Source organism: Leucoraja erinacea, chromosome 13 (assembly GCF_028641065.1).
Source record: "Leucoraja erinacea ecotype New England chromosome 13, Leri_hhj_1, whole genome shotgun sequence".
Taxonomy (NCBI): domain Eukaryota; kingdom Metazoa; phylum Chordata; class Chondrichthyes; order Rajiformes; family Rajidae; genus Leucoraja; species Leucoraja erinaceus.
Window position 1 is genome coordinate 25,740,032 of NC_073389.1, and position 18,965 is coordinate 25,758,996.

At 43.6% G+C, this 18,965-nt stretch overlaps 1 protein-coding gene across 1 annotated transcript in view; it reads right to left on the reverse strand.

Annotated features, from left to right (window-relative positions):
* Positions 1 to 12,860, reverse strand: part of efhc2 (EF-hand domain (C-terminal) containing 2) — a 61,377-nt gene extending 48,517 nt beyond the window's left edge. The window contains exons 1-3 of the mRNA XM_055644639.1: positions 11,446 to 12,860; positions 7,648 to 7,836; positions 4,279 to 4,429 (exon numbers count right to left, since the gene is read on the reverse strand). Coding sequence (XP_055500614.1) covers positions 4,279 to 4,429; positions 7,648 to 7,836; positions 11,446 to 11,487 — 382 coding nt within the window. The 5' untranslated portion in view covers positions 11,488 to 12,860. The remainder of the gene's footprint in view (positions 1 to 4,278; positions 4,430 to 7,647; positions 7,837 to 11,445) is intronic.
* Positions 12,861 to 18,965: the final 6,105 nt, after the last annotated feature.

Sequence of the window (18,965 nt, forward strand, 5' to 3'; positions counted from 1 at the left end):
GCTGCTGCATTCTCTTTGGCAGGGTATCCCCCTCCCATTGGTACAAAGCTTTTGCATTTTTCAGCTTGAAATTGTGCAATATGGTGGATACTGTAGCGAGTCTTTTAACTTACACGTGAATGCAATATATATGCTTTAAATTGGATTAGCTAGGAATAAGGTTAGACTAAATTACATACCTAATTACATTCCACAGTAGAGCCCAGGCTCTGATCAACACATGCAGCACATGAATGATCTTAGTATATTCATGTATAGAAATCAGATTATATTCAAACACTTGGCCCATGTTGACCAACCTGGGTCTCACTGCACGCCTGGTACTAATCCTGACCCTGAATCCATTTGCATACCTTCTCTCATTCCTAACCCTCAGCCTTACACCTGGCCCCCTATTCTACCCTGATCATAGCTGCTTACCTGCTTAGGTTCCCAGTGCTGAACACTCCCCTGGTCCCAGCTTTGACTGCACACCCAGTACTATTCCAGACCTTGACTCTGGATGCACACTTGGCCTTGCTCCTAGTCCCTCTGCACTGACAATATATCTGGTCCACGCATAAAGCCCCATATCTGACCCCCTGGACTTAACCTATTACATTCAAGTCCATAGGTGCTTATCTAATGCAGTAATCTTTTATGGGGCACTTCACAGACCAAATTATGTATAACAAAATTTGCTACATCCATTGGCTTCCTTGTTATCTAACATGCTAGTTACTTTGCCAAATAAGTCATCAATTGGTTGAACACAATTTCTCATCCATAAAATTATACTCACTCAGCTGTATAAGTATTCTGTTACCATTTCTTTCATTATCCTAACAAACTGTCCTGAAGTCATTTTCACCCCCAATATTTTCAGTATTTTGCTGTCTTCCTCTCAGCTGGGACATTTCCGAATTGCAAAGTCCAATAACTATATATTTAAGCAATATTATTCTATTAAATGTGATCTTGAGAGTATATAATATTTTCTGTGGTATTCATAACACAACAATGATAAAAAGATATTTGTTTTGAATGCACTTACCAACATGCATACATTATTATATTACAGTTAATATGTACCAAGGGCAATTTTTTGTTCCAATGATCCCCATTCCCAATTACTTTTACATTGAAGTGATTGAAATCCAAGTGAAATTTAAATGGCATCATAAAAGTAAAACGTCCGGAATGGATGATATTAATAATGTGGTTGGCTGGAGTCAGTATCAGCACAATTACTATATTAAACTTTGAATCTTCAGAAGTCCTAGTTCAAGCTAAAACTAAATACAAATAATAATCTCCTCACATATTCCCCTGCACGTATCTCTGTCACTCCTTTAAAATATGCCCCTTCTTTGACCAAGCTCTTAAATATCGCATCTGAATCAGTTTCCACTCCTTGAGGATGTTCATCTACATGTCCAATTAATAAAACAACAAGATTGGGGACATTTCTACTTAACCTGTCAAAGGAATTAGGGTGGGGGGGGTTTAGAAATAGTCAGTAAGATAAACAAACATAATAGTTGAGTGGCAAATGACAATAGTGCTACCTTCCCAATATTTAACTGAAGGAAATAATGGGTTATCGGGGCTGTATGTTGTGACAGACAGCCTGACACCTTGCATGTCATTTTCATATTACACTTATCCCATCCCCCTGGATATTCCGGGTTAATAAATTAAGGTTTTGTCAACTAATTACAAATCAGGCTAATTACAAATCAATAACATTAGCCAACTCCAAAACACGAAGCGCTGAGCATTGGAATCCAGACATCACGGACAACTGCCTCAGTTCCCCGCTCACATCTGGCAGTGTTCTCCGTCTGAACCAGGTGCCGCGGAGCGTTTTTGAAAGTGGGGGAGCTGAGCGTCACTGATCACTGGCCTTGGGGGTACCCGGTGAGGGAGTGGAGCAACCGAGTGGGGGGAAGGTGTAGAAGGGGGCTGTCCTCCCTCCCAGGGTAGGGACTTTTTGAAATTTGATGTATTAAAATCATGTTTTAGTGCATTGTAGAAGTATGATTTCAATGTTTTTTGTAAGAAGTATTTTTAAGAGGTAACTTTTTAAGGGGTAACTTTTTCCACACAGAGTGGTGGGTGTATGGAACAAGCTGCCAGAGGAGGTAGTTGAGGCTGGAACCATCCCAACATTTAAGAAACAGTTAGACTGATACATGGATAGGACAGGTTTGGAGGTATGGACCAAAAGCAGGTAACGTAGCTAGGACATGTTGGCGGGTGTGGGCAAGTTGCGCTGAAGGGCCTGTTTTCACACTGTATTACTCTATGACTACATTATACCTCCACCATGCATGAATGCTTCAATATCAAGTCATTGCGTTTTATTGCCATATACTCAAGCATAGAAAAATAGAAAATAGGTGCAGCACTGCCATTCAATATGATCATGGCTATTCGTCTAAAATCAGTACCTCTTTCCTGTTTTTTCCCCATATCCCTTGATGTCGTTAGCCCCAAGAACTAAATGTAACTCTCTTGAAAACATCCAGAGAAATTGGCCTGCACTGCCTTCTGTGGCAGAGAATTCCACAGATTCACAACTCTCTGCGTGAAGAAAGTTTGTCCTCATCTCAGTCCTAACTGGCGTACCCTTTATTCTTAAACTGTGACCCCTGGTTCTGAACTCCCCCAACATCGGGAACATTTTTCTTGCAGTTACAGTAAGTGAAAATCTAGCAGGCAAGCAGGATGCTTTCACCAACCACCCCCATTTGAAGTCCACTATCTTCTACCGTTTCTACCCAGTGCTTGGTACTTACTTCCAGCAGCCACTGGTTGTCCTCCAGGATGCACCGAGCCGCAGCCTGATCCATGCCGGTTACCTGGGCGAATTTGGCAGAGGCACAATGCTTCCGATAGCCTCCGACGGCCCAGGACTCTTGCACTGAGGTTGCTCCATGGCCGGTGCTGCAGCGAGCGACTTGCCAGCCCGGCAAACACTCGTCAGCCCCGCTCCCCGTCCGCATCTGTCCCCGCCGCTACTTCTGCTTCCAACACCCGCGGCCCATGCAGTTAATATGAGTTTTGAAATTTTCGTTGATCACAGAATTTCTCACAACAGAGCGAGGAATTTGTGATCAGCGTGAGAATTTGGCAAAATGCGTGATTCTCATGCTCAATGCATGAGAGTTGGCAGCCCTGCCTCTCTCTCCCCACCTCTCTCTCCCCTCCTCTCTCTCCCTCTCTCCCTCCCCCTCTCTCCCTCCCTCTCTCTCTCTCTCCCCTCTCTTTCTCCCTCCCCCTCTCTCCCCCCTCTCTTCTGCTCTCTCACCTCTCACCCCCCCTCTCTCCACTCCCTCTCCTCTCTGTCTCTCCCTCTCTCTCCTGACCCCCCTCTCTCCCCTCTCCCCCCTCTCCCCCCCCTCTCTCTCCCCTTCCCTCTCTCCCCCCTCTCCTCTCTTCCCCCTCTCTCCCCCCTCTCTTCCCCCTCTCCCTCCCACCTCACTTACCCCCCCCTTTCTCTCGCCCCACTCTCTCCCCCTCCCCTTTCTCTCACCCCCTCTCTTTCCCCTAACTCTCTCCCCCTCTCTTTCCCCTAACTCTCTCTCACCCTCTCTCCCTCCCTCTCTTTCTTCTCTCTCTCCCCTTTGAGTCTCTCTGTCCCTTCGTCCCATGGCCGGAGCTGCAGCGAGTGACTCGCCAGCCCCACAAAAACTGCCAGCCCGGCAAACACTCGCCAGCCTGCAAACACTCGCCAGCCCCAGCTCCCCACATCTGTCCCCGCCGTGGCCCATGCACTTTATATGAGTTTTGAAATTTTTGTTGATCACAGAATCTCTCACAATAGAGCGTGAGAAATTTGTGATCTCTGCGAGAGCGTGAGAATTTGGCCAAATGCGTGGTTCTCACTCTCAAAGTGTGAGAGTTGGCAGCCCTGCACTTAACTTTTCCAGATTTGCTGAAATGACATTAATTTGAAAGATTGGTTCTCACCTCAGAGGCTGGCTAACCTCTTGAATCATTCTAGCATTTCCTATTTTTTATTTCAAATTTCCAGTTGATTTTAGGTCCCTAGTAGAGATTCATGGGAAGTGAAATAATTAAAGCACATGAGCTGTTTTTCTATTTTCACTCACCCAGCACAGCTGCGTGATGTGAGAAAATTGCAAACTTACAATGTTCAATATTTTCCACACCAAAACAAATATTGCTGGTTTCGTTAACACAGCGCATATGGCCCAAGTAGTATTGTCAAAATAATTAGAATAGTTAGTTATATAATGATGGAGTGGTGGAAATTACTGAACTTCTCAGTACCTTGATCGATACCACTATTTTTTACTTCTGGTTCAATAACTTGTATTGTGTCATCTTCCAGGTAAAAATAAATCTTGCATTTTCTTATTCGATATTGTTCTTCTCTTCTTTCCTGTACACTTTCTTGAAAATAGGCTTTAAAGCAAAGTACCTGTTGGACAAGCACATGGTTAATTGGTCCTGAATCCAAAGTCTCCAAATTATTTTTTATTTCATTAGAATAGTAGAAATCTTAAACGTTTCTCATTAAGATTGTGGATACCATCAATTATTTGATTTTGAAATTTGATACAGTTAATGGTGACAGATAACATTGAAGTAAAAATTGGACGATACAATTAAATGGTGAAACAGGCTTGAATGGTCAATTCTTGATCCTATGTTGGCTCAAAAGAGAATATTACAAAAAAGGAAGCTTATTCAAGGAGGAAATTCAAAAAAGTGAGACACGGGAAGCCAAAAGCATACCCACCAATGGTAAAATGAAGAAAGCACATAGGGGCTAGCACAAGTACAGTGAGGATTTACAAACAGGTTATGAAGGAACTTAAACTCAAAGGTCAGACGTTAACATACTGAAAGCTAGAAGAAATGCATATCTGGAAGAATTTATTTGAAGAATGGATGTAAATTGGTAGAAGATAGGATAAGGGCAACAAAATGTTACATGAGGTGTGGTTTTGTGGATAAATGATGACAGAACTGTTTTTGAGTAATCAGATGGTAAATGTTTCAGCACCAGATCATCCAAAGGAAGAGCCATATTATGGAGAGAAAAAGCAGCTTCAATGGATTGAATGTTTTAAGGTCAGAATGTGAATTAAAGGCCTTGATTCCATCGGGTCTGACTCAGTGCTGCTGGGCAGATGGGTGAGGAAGGTCAGTGATATGGAGTTGTTGATTCTGGTAGAGACTAAAGGAGAATGGATTTGTTCAGGCCAAAGTAAATATGGGAGAAGTTACTGCTGAAATTATTGTTGTTCTAAAAAATGATGACATAAATAATCGAACAATTCAAGGACATATCAGAGACACAAGGAATTGCAAATGCTGGTTTACAAAAAAAAGACACAAAGTGCTGTAGTAACTCAGCGAGTCAGGCTGCATCTCTGGGGAACATAGATACATGAGGTTTTGGGTCGGGATCCTATATTTCTGAGGAATGATCCCGACACAAAACGTCACCTATCCATGCTATTTAGAGATCTCCAGCACTTTGTGACATATCAGAGAACGTGAAAGGTATGAATATGTGGAAACTTATTATCTTTTACATGTGTAATTGTGTAAAAGTGAGACAAGGGTTAGGTTTTGAGGCCCAGTGTAAAGAAGTCTTTGTTAGATCCAGTCTCACAATGGTGAGAATGAAATTAAAAAATAAAATACAATTTAGAAGTGGACAAAATAAGAATACACATCATTTTCTGAAATGAGGGATGCAATGAAGTCAAAGAAAACATGATGGGATAGCACCTCGAGACTTTGTCAAGATTCTTTATAATCTAATATAAGGGCGCATTCTTGATTGAAGAGAATCAAACAGGACTCAAATATGTAGTACTTCTGTTAGTGCTGGAAATCCTCCAATATCTCAGTGAATTATTATTTTTTATTATAAACTAGACCAAGTGCAGACCCGTTGGGTCTGTTCCCCCAACGTGCGGTTTTGGAGGGGGAGGCGGCATGCAGCGTCACAAACACTAACTATCCCCCCCTGCACTCATGCTAATTACCCCCCTTGATATTATATTAATATTATTAATTTGCTCCTTTTACCCCATAACCACTGACGCATAGCCCCCAACTTGCAGTCACATCTAGAGAGGGGGGGAAGGGGCGGGGGGGTAGAGAGGGAGGGTAGAGAGAGAAGGGGCAGAGACACAGAGAGAGGGGCAAGAGGGAGAGGGGGGTGTCGAGGAGGAGAGAGAGGGAGGGTGGGTGAGAGGGGAAAGGTGGGGTGGGTGGAGGGAGGAGAGAGAGAGGGAGAGGGTGAGAGTGAGGGAGTGAGAGGGGGGGAGAGGGGAGGGGGGGGGGGGGGAGAGGGGGGGGAGGGGGAGAGGTGGGGATCAGGGAGGGTGGAGGGAAGGGGGTAGGGGTGTGTGGAGGAGGAGGGGGGTTTAAGGGAGGGACGGTGGGGAGGGGATGGAGGGGAGAGGAGTGGGAGAAAAAGAGGGGAGAAAGAGGAGGGGGGAGAGGAGGGGGGGAGGAGAGGGGGAAGAGGAGAGGGGGGAGGGGGAGAGGAGGAGGGGGGGGGGGGGAGAGAAAGGAGGGGGGAGAGGAGGAGAGACAGAGGGGGGAGTGGGGGGGGGGAAGAGGAGGGGGGGGAGAGGAGAGGGGGGGGAGAGGAGAGGGGGGGGGGAGGAGAGGGGGAGGGAGAGGAGGGGAGGAGAGGGGGGGGAGGTGAGGAGGAGGAGGGGAGGGGGGGGGGGGGGGAGAGGGGGGGGGGGAAAGAGAGAGTGCCTTTTTATTTCAACCCAAACCCCCAAACAACCATTTGCAGACAGTGCTTTTTTACTTTAACCATATTTTCACAGGTGTGTGGACATGTGTTCAGTGTTATTCACAGCTCAGAGAAACGTGGCCCTCTGCCTTCCTCCAGCTTGCAGACTAATTGAGGCACACCACTTCCTGGTTTTATAGTCCATCCCCCCTGCCGCCAGCGGGGGCAGCAGAGAGAATGGGGAATTTTGTAAAATCATTAATATCTCTGTCATTTTTCATCGACTGGAAAAATCCTAGGCACACATGCGGCCGAGGGGGGCTCTGAGCAAGGTGGCCAAAAATGTAGGCCGTAAGTGGCGGCGTTCTCTCGGAAATCGCAGCACAGATCGCCAAAACCAGTCAAGAACAGACTTTTAGTAATATAGAAGATAGAAGATAGGGACTAGATGAATCACCGTTAACATGAAACATGTAGTAGGCGCAAAGCAAAATTTAGCCAAATCTGAGGAATCGTGGAAATTCACAGTAAGGAGAGGGAGCCATTTAGCCTACAAGCCCAAGTAAGTTCAGGGTTTAAACAAATAGTTCAAGGTTTGAAGAAGAATTTGAATGTGATAAATGAAAAGGCAAGGCGATTAGAAGGAGAGAATTAAATGTAATGGTAGTCATTTAGCAGTTGAAGGTTTTGCTAATACTGCTATAACAGAGCAAAATTTGCATGAGAATCTCTCAGTGAGAATTACAGAGAGTAAATACCAATGAGTAAATCTGGAGAAGATGACAAGGGTTAGGATAGATTTTATAGATTAAAATGTTTAATGGAATTTAATCCCAATTGCAAACACATGAGCCCACAAATTTCCAGCAAGGAGCATTGTATTTTTACTTTGTTAGTTTCAAGTGAAAAGAGTATGGATTCAAGCATACCTGCTTATCAAATACAACCCAAGACGGAGCATCACTGCCTTGTCCCTTTGGGAATACACTGAACTTGGGCTTCAACTTCTGCCCGAGCAGTGGCTCCCCACCAATTCCAGGCTTTTCCTCTCCCACCATCACAGGGACATCATTTGGGAAGTCAAAATGATGCGATTTATGAAACCTTTCTTTTCCCAGCTATAAAAAGGGGGGAGAATAAACAACTATTAGTCTTGCACAATCGAGGTAATGGATAATTAAAGATCAATTATCAGGAGAATATCCCATGAACTTTCCATTCTAAATGATGGTCAAGGTCTGTACATTTGATAACTCCTCAAGAGTCATGAGTGTTTAATTTCACTCAGAGGGTGGTAGGTATATGGAATGAGTTGCCAGAGGAGATAGTTGACACAGATACCATAACAGCATTTAATAGACACTTGCACAGGTACATGATTTACAGCGATATGGGCAAGAGCCTCATGGTTGCTGCAAAGAAGCTACTCTTGAACCTAGAAGCAAGGAACTCCAGTTGCCGGTTTATAAATAAGACACAAAGTGCTGGAGTAACTTAGCAGGTCAGGCAGCATCTCTGGAGAATAAGGGTGGGTTACTTGGCACAGTGGTAGAGTTGCTACCTTACAGCGCCAGAGACCCAGGTTTGATCCTGACTACGGGTGCTGGCTGTATGGAGTCTGCACATTCTCCCTGTGACCGTATGATGTTTTCTTTGGGTGTTCTGATTTGCTCCCACATTCCAAAGACTTACAGGTTTGTAGATTAATTGGCCTCTGTAAATTGCCCTTAGTGTGTAGGATGGGAAACTGGGATAACATAGAACTAGTGTACGGATGATTGTTGGTTGGTGTGGATTCAGTGGGTTGTAGGGCCTGTTTTCATGCTGTATCTCTAAAACAAAAAATGTTTTGAGTCAGGTCTTTTTTTTCAGACTGCGCAGAGCAGGAGAGCAGCAGGAATCACAGAGGGGGAGCAGAATACAGGGTCTCATAGCACTCCCATCGGAGAAAGGGGAACTTAAATGTAGTCATAGCTTGAGGAGATTTCACAGTGGAGCAGTCAAAATGTAGAAACAACGAACTGCAGATGCTGGTTTACAAAATGACTCAAAGTAACTCAAGCTTAGTTTGAAGAAATGTCCCAACCCAAAACGTCACCTACAGTGCCCTCCATGATGTTTGGGACAAAGACCCATCATTTATTTATTTACCTCTGTACTCCACAATTTGAGATTTGTAATTTAAAAAAAAAATCACATGTGGTTAAAGTGCATATTGTCAAATTTTAATAAAGGCCATTTTTTAATATTTTGGTTTTGTCATGTAAAAATGATAGCAGTGTTTATACATAGCCCCCCCCATTTCGGGGCACCATAATGTTTGGGACACAGCAATGTCACGTAAATGAAAGTAATCATGTTTAGTAATTTATATCCTTTGCATACAATGACTGCTTCAAGTCTGCGATTGATGGACATCGCCAGTTGCTGGGTGTCTTCTCTGGTGATGCTCTGTCAGGCCTGTATTACAGCCATCTTTAGCTTATGCTGGTTTTGGGGGCTAGTCCCCTTCATTTTTCTCTTCAGCATATAAAAGGCAATTGGGTTCAGATCAGGTGATTGGCCACTCAAGAATTGACAATTTTTTAGCTTTGAAAAACTCCTTTATTGCTTCAGCAGTATGTTTGGGATCATTGTATTGCAGTAGAATGAAGCACTGGCCAATGAGTTTGGAGGCATTTGTTTGAACTTGAGCAGATAGGATGTGTCTGTGCACTTCAGAATTCATTATGCTACTACCATCAGCAGTTCTATCATCAATGAAGATAAATGAGCCAGTACCTTCAGCAGCCATACATGCCCAGGCCATAACACCCCCACCACCGTGTTTCACAGATGACGTGGTATGCTTTGGATCTTGGGCAGTTCCTTCTCTCCTCCATACTTTGCTCTTGCTATCACTCTGATATAAGTTAATCTTCATCTCATCTGTCCACAAGACCTTTTTCCAGACCTGAGATTGCTCTTTTAAGTACTTTTTGGCAAACTGTAAACTGGCCATCCTATTTTTGCGACTAGCCAGTGGTTTGCATCTTGCAGTGTAGCCTCTGTATTTCTGTTAAAGTTTTCTGCGGACATAGTTCATTGACAATCCACACCTTACTCCTGAGGAGTGTTTCTGATCTGTCGGACTGGTGTTTGGGGCTTTTTTTCCTTTTTTTGTAGAGAGAATTCTTCTTCTCTAACAGTTTTATTCTTGTTTCTCAGTCTCATAATGGCTTCTTTGACTTTAATTGACACAACTTTGGTTCCCATGTTGATAAACAGCACTAAAAGTTGCTATAAAAGAAACTTGATGGAAAGACTGGAGAGAAGAGCTCTCTTATACCTGCATTAAGGAGGCATTTATACACACCTGAGCAATTACAAACACCTGTGAAGCCATGTGTCCCAAAATGTATAGAAATACCCTTTAATAAAATCTGACAACGTGCACTTTAACCACATGCGTTTTTTTTTCTATTACAAATCTTAAATTGCTGAGTACAGAGGCAAATAAATAAATGATGGGTCTTTGTCCCAAACATTATGTAGGTATGTTGCAAAACCTACCTTCAGCGGCGCTGCAGATCTGTCGCTGCCCGTGTGCGCGATTTTGACGCCTTTGAGAGGGGGGCGGGTTTAAAATGCGATTTTCTCTCGGCTATTCAAATCGAGGTTGTTCAGCCTACTTAGTTGCTGACAAAAAATCGCTGCTAGGTTCATTCGCTGCAGCTATTTTAAAACTAAATTGGTTAATTTAATTGTTATAGTAGGTTAAAAATCATCCTCTAAACCCGCGACCGCCGCCAAAGGAAGGATCTCATGGAGGGGACAACGCAAGGTAGGTTGTTTATTTTTACATTAAAAAGCGCTTCTTAAGATCCCTTTATACAACATTTTATGTTACGAGTAGCTAATTTGGGGGCCCATTAAATCCCGCAGTATTTTTCTGGGCATATGGGGTACAAATTCACTGCAATGGGAACGTTCCAAACCAGCGCGTTCCACAGAATTCCACAGGATCCCACTCGAAAGCTGATTTAAATGGCCATTCATTTACAGCAATTGAACACTAAATTCCTTCCATTTGGCCTATAAATGAATGTCAATGAGATTTAAAAATCATGTTATATTGTGAATTCTTGTCTGAATGTTCTTTGGACACTTAGGCTATGTAAAAATGTTAATATTTCCTAAAGAAATGGATAGATCTAGTAATTGAATTTTGGAATTCGCTACAATTGGGTAACTAACTAATTATATGCTTTAATTTCAGGTCATCCAAGTAAAATTGTTTAATATTTGTTTTAGAATGCTTCAATCTATAATAACTGAAAATTAATTTCAGTTCTCTTAATTTTTAAGAAAGTTATGGGCTTTAGACTATCCTCGATCACAGCTTTTGTGTTAAGTCAATGGGGAACAAGATGCTAATTTCCGAGTATGAAAATGGCCATAACTTTTTTAATACTGAAGATATGAAAGTGAATTAGGTGTCAAATTAAACTTATTTTTATGCTTTATCTGATGGGATAAATTGCAGACTTGATTTTTTAAATCTCAAAAATTTGTAACATTGCTACATTATGGAGGGCGCTGTATGTTCTCCAGAGATGCTGCTTGCCTGGACTCGCCGATTTGCTCCAGCATTTTGTGTTTATTATAGTTTCCTGTTGTTTTAACAAATGATTTTAAAGAAGAAAGTAGATTGTAAAGTAAGCAGATTGTTAACAATTGTAACTCACGTTCCTGTTGAAGGAATTCCCAGGCAAGAGCGGTAAAGTCATGTTGCCACTGAAGAAGTTGCCGTGTAGTGTGAGGAAAGTGTTGTTTAGCTCCACCGTTGCCTAGGTTACGCTGACGTCCCTAGAGAGCGGGCGGCCGCACTGCCAAGGAAACAAACAGGTCGCCATTACAGCGCAGACCTTTTTAAAACAAAATCATTTTACAAAACACGAATTCTCAACTTTTCTTTCACCTCACGTTTAAATATCAACTCCAGAGCGATGCCTTTGAAGAAGATGGGCTGGTTCGGCAGCCATGTTGAGAAGGTCGTAGTCCTGAGGCTTCTTCCCGCCCTCTTGTGAAGAAAAACAACTCGGGTTGATTCACTTTCTTAATATTAGAAACATCCCTCGAGGCATAGCTAGAGAAAATGCACTTCGAACAACAGGGATCAGTGATGAAAGGGAGAATCTTAAAGGAAGTGAGCACGCCATTGATGAAATACCAGAAGGTAGGACCAGAAAATGGGCGCAAATGGTACATTGTAGGAAGCACACTCTCACAGCACGTCATCGGGCAATCTTTCCAGTAAAGAGGATACAAATCAATAGTTTGAATTGAATAGGTGCATAAGAAAATACACAAAGTGAATTTGGAGTAACTCATGGGGTCAGGCAACATCTCTGGAGAGCAAGGACAGTGACCCTTCTTCAGACCCAACCAAATAACCTTTGGTCGCAACCTGAAACCTATCCTTGTTCTCCAGAGATGCAGCCTGGCCCGCTGAGTACCCAGCACTGTATTTATTATTTAGTAAACCCCGCATAGTCCAGTTGAAACTGCACCTGTGTCTGAGAGGAAGAATGAACGAGTGGTGGGGTTTTGATTGTGTCGGCAATGATTGCAATCTTTTGAAGACACAAGGAACTCCAGTCGCTGGATCCCTGAGCAAAACCCAAAGTGATAGTTAGCAGTATCTGTGCAAAGAGCAACAGAGTTTCATTTTGCATTCAAGACCCTTGGATTTTCATAACTGGGAAGGAGGGATGACACCTATCTTAATTTGTAGTATGCAGATAGTGTTTAGTGCAGTTTCATGGACACCATTCCAGGAAGAAGGGAGAGAGAAAACTGGGAAGTATAGACCAGTTAGCCTTACATCGGTAGTGGGGAAGATGCTTGAGTCGATTGTTAAAGATGTTATAGCAGCGCATTGGCCCCAGAGCAGAAGCGTCCACGTCGCAGGGCTGGAAACTGGAAGTATCCTGAGCTAATTCTGCTACCACCATCATCTATTGCGACGTGATGGCTTCCACTAATTGTTGCCTGAAGCTTGCGTCCTTTTCAAGACGGACGATGACAACGAGGTCGACATTTGTAACAAGATGAACACGAAAAGAAAAAGGTTAGCAGCACATTTGGAAACCAGTGACAGGATAGATCAAAGTCAACATGGATTTATGAAGGGGAAATCATACGACTAATCTTCTGGAATTTTTTGAGGATATAACGAGTAGAATGGATAAGGGAGAGCTAGTAGATGTGTTGGATCTGCAGGGCTGCCAACTCTCACGCATTGAGCGTGAGACTCACTCATTTCAACAAATTCTCATGCTCTCACACTGATCACAAATTTCTCACGCTCTGGGCCGCGGGTGTTGGAGAGCCGGGGCTGAGGGAGGGACGGATGCAGAAGCTGCGGCGGGGGCAGATGCGGATGGGGAGCCGGGGCTGGCGAATGTTTGCCGGTCTGGCGAGTGTTTGCTGGGCTGGCGAGTCGCTCGCTGCAGCTCCGGCCATGGAGCAGCCTCAGTGCAAGAGTCCTGGGCCGTCGGAGGCGTTGCGCCGCTGTCGTTAAGTGTCTGTGCCGAATTCGCCCTGGTGACCGGCATGGATCGGGCAGCGGCTCGGTGCATCCTGGAGGACAACCAGTGGCTGTTGGAAGTAGGTACCAAGCACTGGGTAGAAACGGTGGAAGATAGTGGCCTTCAAATGGGGGAGGTTGTAGAAAGGATCCTGCATGCTTGCTAGATTTTCACTTATTGTAACTGCAGGAAAAATGTTCCCGATGTTGGGGGAGTTCAGAACCAGGGGTCACAGTTTAAGAATAAAGGGTAGGTCAGTTAGGACTGATATGAGGACAAACTTTCTTCACCCAGAGTGTTGTGATCTGTGGAATTCTCTGCCATAGAAGGTAGTGGAAGCCAATTCACTGGATGTTTTCGAGAGTTACATTTAGCTCTTGGGGCTCGCGAAATCAAAGGATATGGGGGAAAAACAGGAAAGAGGTACTGATTTTAGACAAACAGCCATGATCATATTGAATGGCAGTGCTGGCTTGAAGGGCCACATGGCCTATTCCTGCACCTATTGCTTATGCTTCTATGCTTGAGTATATGGCAATAAAACTAGACCACTTGATTTTTAAGCATTCATGCGTGGTGGAGGTATAATGCAGTCGTGAAATCAGGCCCTTCGGCGCAACTTGCCCACACGCGCCAACATGTCCCAGCTACAGTACCTGCTTTTGGTCCATATCACTCCAAACCTGTCCTATCCATGTATCAGTCTAACTGTTTCTTAAATGTTGGGATAGTCCCTGCCTCAACTACCTTCTCTGGCAGCTTGTTCCATACATCCACCACCCTTTATGTGGAAAAGGTTACCCCATAAAATGTTACCTCTTAAAAATACTTCAAACAAAAATAATTGAAATCATACTTCTACAGTGCACTAAAACCTGATTTTAATACATCAAATTTCAAAAAGTCCCTACCCTGGGAGGGAGGACAGCCCCCTCCCACACCCTCCCCAAAGACCAGTGACCAGTGATCGCTCAGCCCCACCACTTTCACAAACGCTCCATGGCCCCAGGTTCAGACAGAGAGCACTGCCAGATGTGAGCGGAGATGTGAGGCCAGTTGGCTGTGATGTCTGGACCCCAATGCTCAGTGCTTCGTGTTTCGGAGTTGGCTAATGTTATTGATTTGTAATTAGCCTGATTTGTAATTAGTAGACAAAACCTTAATTTATTAATCCGGAATATCTAGGGGGGATGGGATAAGTGCAATATTAAAATGACCTGCAAGGTGTCAGGCTGTCTGTCACTACAGCCCCGATAACCCATTCTTTCCTTCAGTTAAATATTGGGAAGGTAGCACTATTGTCATTTGCCACTCAACTGTTATGTTTGCTTACCTCACTGACTATTTCTAACCACACCCCCCCTCCAAATTCCTTTGACAGGTTGAATAAAAATGTCCCCAATTGCGTTGTTTTATTAATTGAACACCTAGATGAACATCCTCAAAGAGTGTAATCAGATGGAAACTGATTCAGATGCGATGTTTAAGAGCTTGTTCAAAGAAGGGGCATATTTTAAAGGAGTGACATAGATACTTGCAGGGGAATGTGTCAGGAGGTTATTATTTGTTTTAGCTTGAATCAGGACATCTGAGGATTCAAATTTTAATATAGTAATTATGCTGATACTGAACCAACCAACCAAAGTTACTAGAATGTTAGATAACAAGGAAGCCAATGGATGTAGCAAATTTTGTTACACAAAATTTCGTCCGTGAAGTGCCCCATAAAAGATTACCGCATTAGATAAGCACCTGTGGAGTTGAACGTAATAGGTTAAGTCCAGGGGGTCAGATATGGAGCTTTATGTGTGGGCCAGATATATTGTCAGTGCAGATGGGCTTGGAGCAAGGCCAAATCTGCATCCAGAGTCAAGATCTGAAATAGTACTAGGTGTGCAGTCAATGCTGAGACAATGGGAGTGTTCAGCACTGGGAACCTAAGCAGGTAAGCAGCTATGATCAGGGTAGAATAGGGGGCCAGGTGTAAGGCTGGACTCAGGGTCACGAATGAGAGAAGGTATACAACTGGAGTCAAGGTCAGGAGTAGTACCAGGTGTGCAGTGAGACCCAGGTTGGTCAACATAGGCCAAGTGTTTGATTATAATCTGATTTCCATACATGAATATGCCAAGATCATGTGCTGTACCTGTTGTTCAGAGCCTGGTTCTACTGTGGAATGTAATTATGAATATAATTTAGCCTAACCTTATTCATAGCTAATCCAATTTAAAGCATAAATATTGCATTCAAGTGTAAATTAAAAGACTTGCTACAGTATGCACCAGATTGCACAATTTCACCTCCCCCCACACCTCGGTCGCTATGCTCCCTCGGGCTTGGTCTATCGCAATTTTTCACTCCCAACTCTCACCCAATGTTGGCAGCCCTGTGTATCTGGACTTTCAAAAAGCCTTTGATAAGGTCCCACACATGAGATTAGAGTGCAAAATTTGAGCATTTGGGGGTAGGATGGATAGAGAACTGGTTGACAGACAAGAAGCAAAGAGTAGGAATTAACGGGTCTTTTTCAGAATGGCAGGCAGTGACTAATGGGGTGCCACAAGGCTCGGTGCTGGGACCCCAGTTATTTACAATATATATTAACGATTTAGACGAAGGAATTAAATGTGACATCTCCAAGTTTGCAGATGACACAATGCTGGATGGCAGTGTGAGTCGTGATGAGGATGTAATGAAGCTGCAGGGTGACTTGGATAGATTGGGTGAGTGGGCAGATGCATTGCAGATGCAGTATAATGTGGATAAATGTGAGGTTATCCACTTTGATGGCAAGAACAGGAAGACAGATTATTATCTGAGTGGTGTCAGATTAGGAAAAGCTGAGGTGCAACGAGACCTGGGTACGCTTGTACATCAGTCACTGAAAGTAAGCCTGCAGGTATAGCAGGCAGTGAATAAAGCTAATATTCTAATGAAGTTGGCCTTCATTGCGAGAGGATTTGAGTTTAGGAGCAAGGAGGTCCTACTGCAGTTGTTCAGGGCCCTAGTGAGACCGCACCTGGAGTATTGTGTGCAATTTTGGTCTCCTAATTTGAGGAAGAACATTATTGCTATTGAGAGAGTGCAGCGTAGATTCACCAGGTTAATTCCCGGGATGTCAGGACTGACATGTGATGAAAGAATGGGTCGACTGGGCTTGTATTCACTGGAATTTAGAAGGAAGAGAGAGGATCTTATAGAAACATATAAAATTCTTAAAGGATTGGACAGGCTAAATGCAGGAAAAATGTTCCCGATGTTGGGGGAGTCCAGAACCAGGGATCTGAGGACTGAAATGAGGAAAAACTTCTTCACCCAGAGAGTTGTGCATCTGTGGAATTCTCTGCCACAGAAGGCAGTGGAGGCCTAGTCACTAGATGTTTTCAAGAGAGAGTTAGATTTAGCTCAGGATTAAACAAATCAAGGGATATGGGGAAAAAGCAAGAACTGGCAAGAACTAATTTTTGATGATGATCAGCAATGATAATATTGAATGGCGGCACTGGCTCGAAGGACCGAATGGCCTACTCCAGCTATTTTTCTAGATCTCTGTTTATCATCTGGCATAAATGTTCCCATTCTTCTGAACAGCGTATCTGGTAATAACCCCATTTTCTCCTACATATTTATTCCAATTTCTTCAGCGTGAAATAAGTTTTTGTGCAGTTGTGTTGATTTGTCCTTGGTTGAGGATTGCAGCATCTGGGCTCTTTCTATTTATTTACCCTGTGGGGATCTGAACTGGTGCTTGAGGGGCTAAAGTACTTGAGGATGACACATTAATGCTGCAGGTAGTGTAACTGTCTTGTGGCTTCTGCCATCCAAGTTCAATCATGAACTTAAGCGATGTTTGTATGGAGTTGGCACGTTTCCCCTGTGCATGACTTCCTCTCGTTTCTCTCCCCATCCCAAACATGTGCTGGTAGTTCTAATAAATGTATACTTAAATCACCCTTTGGTGGCTGGTGGGTTTTAATGGGCATGAAATAGATAACAGGAAGGCAGAGGAATGGGATTGCTATCAAAATCAGCAGATTTGATGGGCCAAATGGTTTTCCATGTCATAAGAAAACATATGCACTATATATAAGTGCTGTAATTGCACTGTTTTCTCCTTCCACTTGGTGTCAGCTGCAACACAGGTGATGGCTACATAAGGGACAAAGTTAAATACTTTAACAGAACATATGTAGTAAATTGTGTAGGAAAGAACTGCGGATGCTGGTTTACACCGAAGATAGACTTAAGCATGCAGGTACAGCAGGCAGTGAAGAAAGTTAATGGCATGTTGGCCTTCATAACGAGAGGATTTGAGTATAGGAGCAAAGAGGTCCTTCTGCAGTTGTACAGGGAGGTCCTTGGTGAGACCACACCTGGAGTATTGTGTTTAAGAAGGAACTGCAGATGCTGGAAAATCGAAGGCAGACAAAAGCACTGGAGAAACTCAGCGGGTGCGGCAGCATCTATGGAACGAAGGAAATAGGCGAAGTTTCGGGCCGAAATCCTTCTTCAGACTGAAGAAGGGTTTTGGGCCGAAACGTCGCCTATTTCCTTCACTCCATAGATGCTGCCGCACCCGCTGAGTTTCTCCAGCACTTTTGTCTACCTGGAGTATTGTGCGCAGTTTTGGTCACCTAATTTGAGGAAGGACATTCTTGCTATTGAGGGAGTGCAGAGTAGATTCACGATGTTAATTCCCGTGATGGAGGGATTGTCTTATGATGAAAGAATGGAACGACTGGATTTGTATTCACTGGAATTTAGGATGAAAGGGTATCTTATAGAAACATATAAAATTATTAAGGGATTGGACACGCTAGATCAGTGGTCCCCAACCTTTTTTTGGCCATGCCCCACCTAATCATCTTTAAAATCCTGATGCCCCCCCCCCCCCCCCCTTGCTTTCCCTTGAGAGAAAACGGAGGAAATAGATATTATAAGGGTAACTTAGCAAAAGCTCTTTGAATTGCATTTCTAAATCCAATTCAATAAATAAGGTTCTCCCATGACCTCGCGCGCTTCGTGCGACGTGCATGAAGAGCGATGGCGCGGTGATTATGTAATAACTACACAATAAAGACCTTTTTTACCCCAAAAAAATTATTTACTCAAAATAACATCTGAAACATAAACTATATATGTTTACCTGATAGAAAATCCAAAAAAATAAAAATCGAAAATTTGGACCCAGACCTCCTCAGTCACGCTCAATTGCCCCCCTTAAAAATCAAATTGCCCCCCTGTGGGGCGTACGCCCCACGTTGGGAACCACTGCGCTAGATGCAGAAAACATGCTCCCGATGTTGGGGGAGTTCAGAACCAAGGGCCACAGTTCAAGAATAAGGGGTAGGCCATTTAGAACTGAGATGAGGAAAAACTTTTTCACCCAGAATTGTGAATTTGTGGAATTCTCTGCCTCAGAAGGCAGTGGAGGCCGATTCACTGGATGCATTCAAAAGATAGTTAGATAGAGCTCTTAAGGCAGGAACGGGGTACTGATTGCGGATGATCAGCCATGATCACATTGAATAGCGATGCTGGCCTAAAGGGCTGAATGGCCTATTCCTGCACCTATTTTCAATGTAAAATGCTGGAGTAACTCAGTGGGACAGGCAGCATCTCTGAATAGAAGGAATGGGTGACATTTTGGGTCGAGACTCTTCAAATTCAAATAT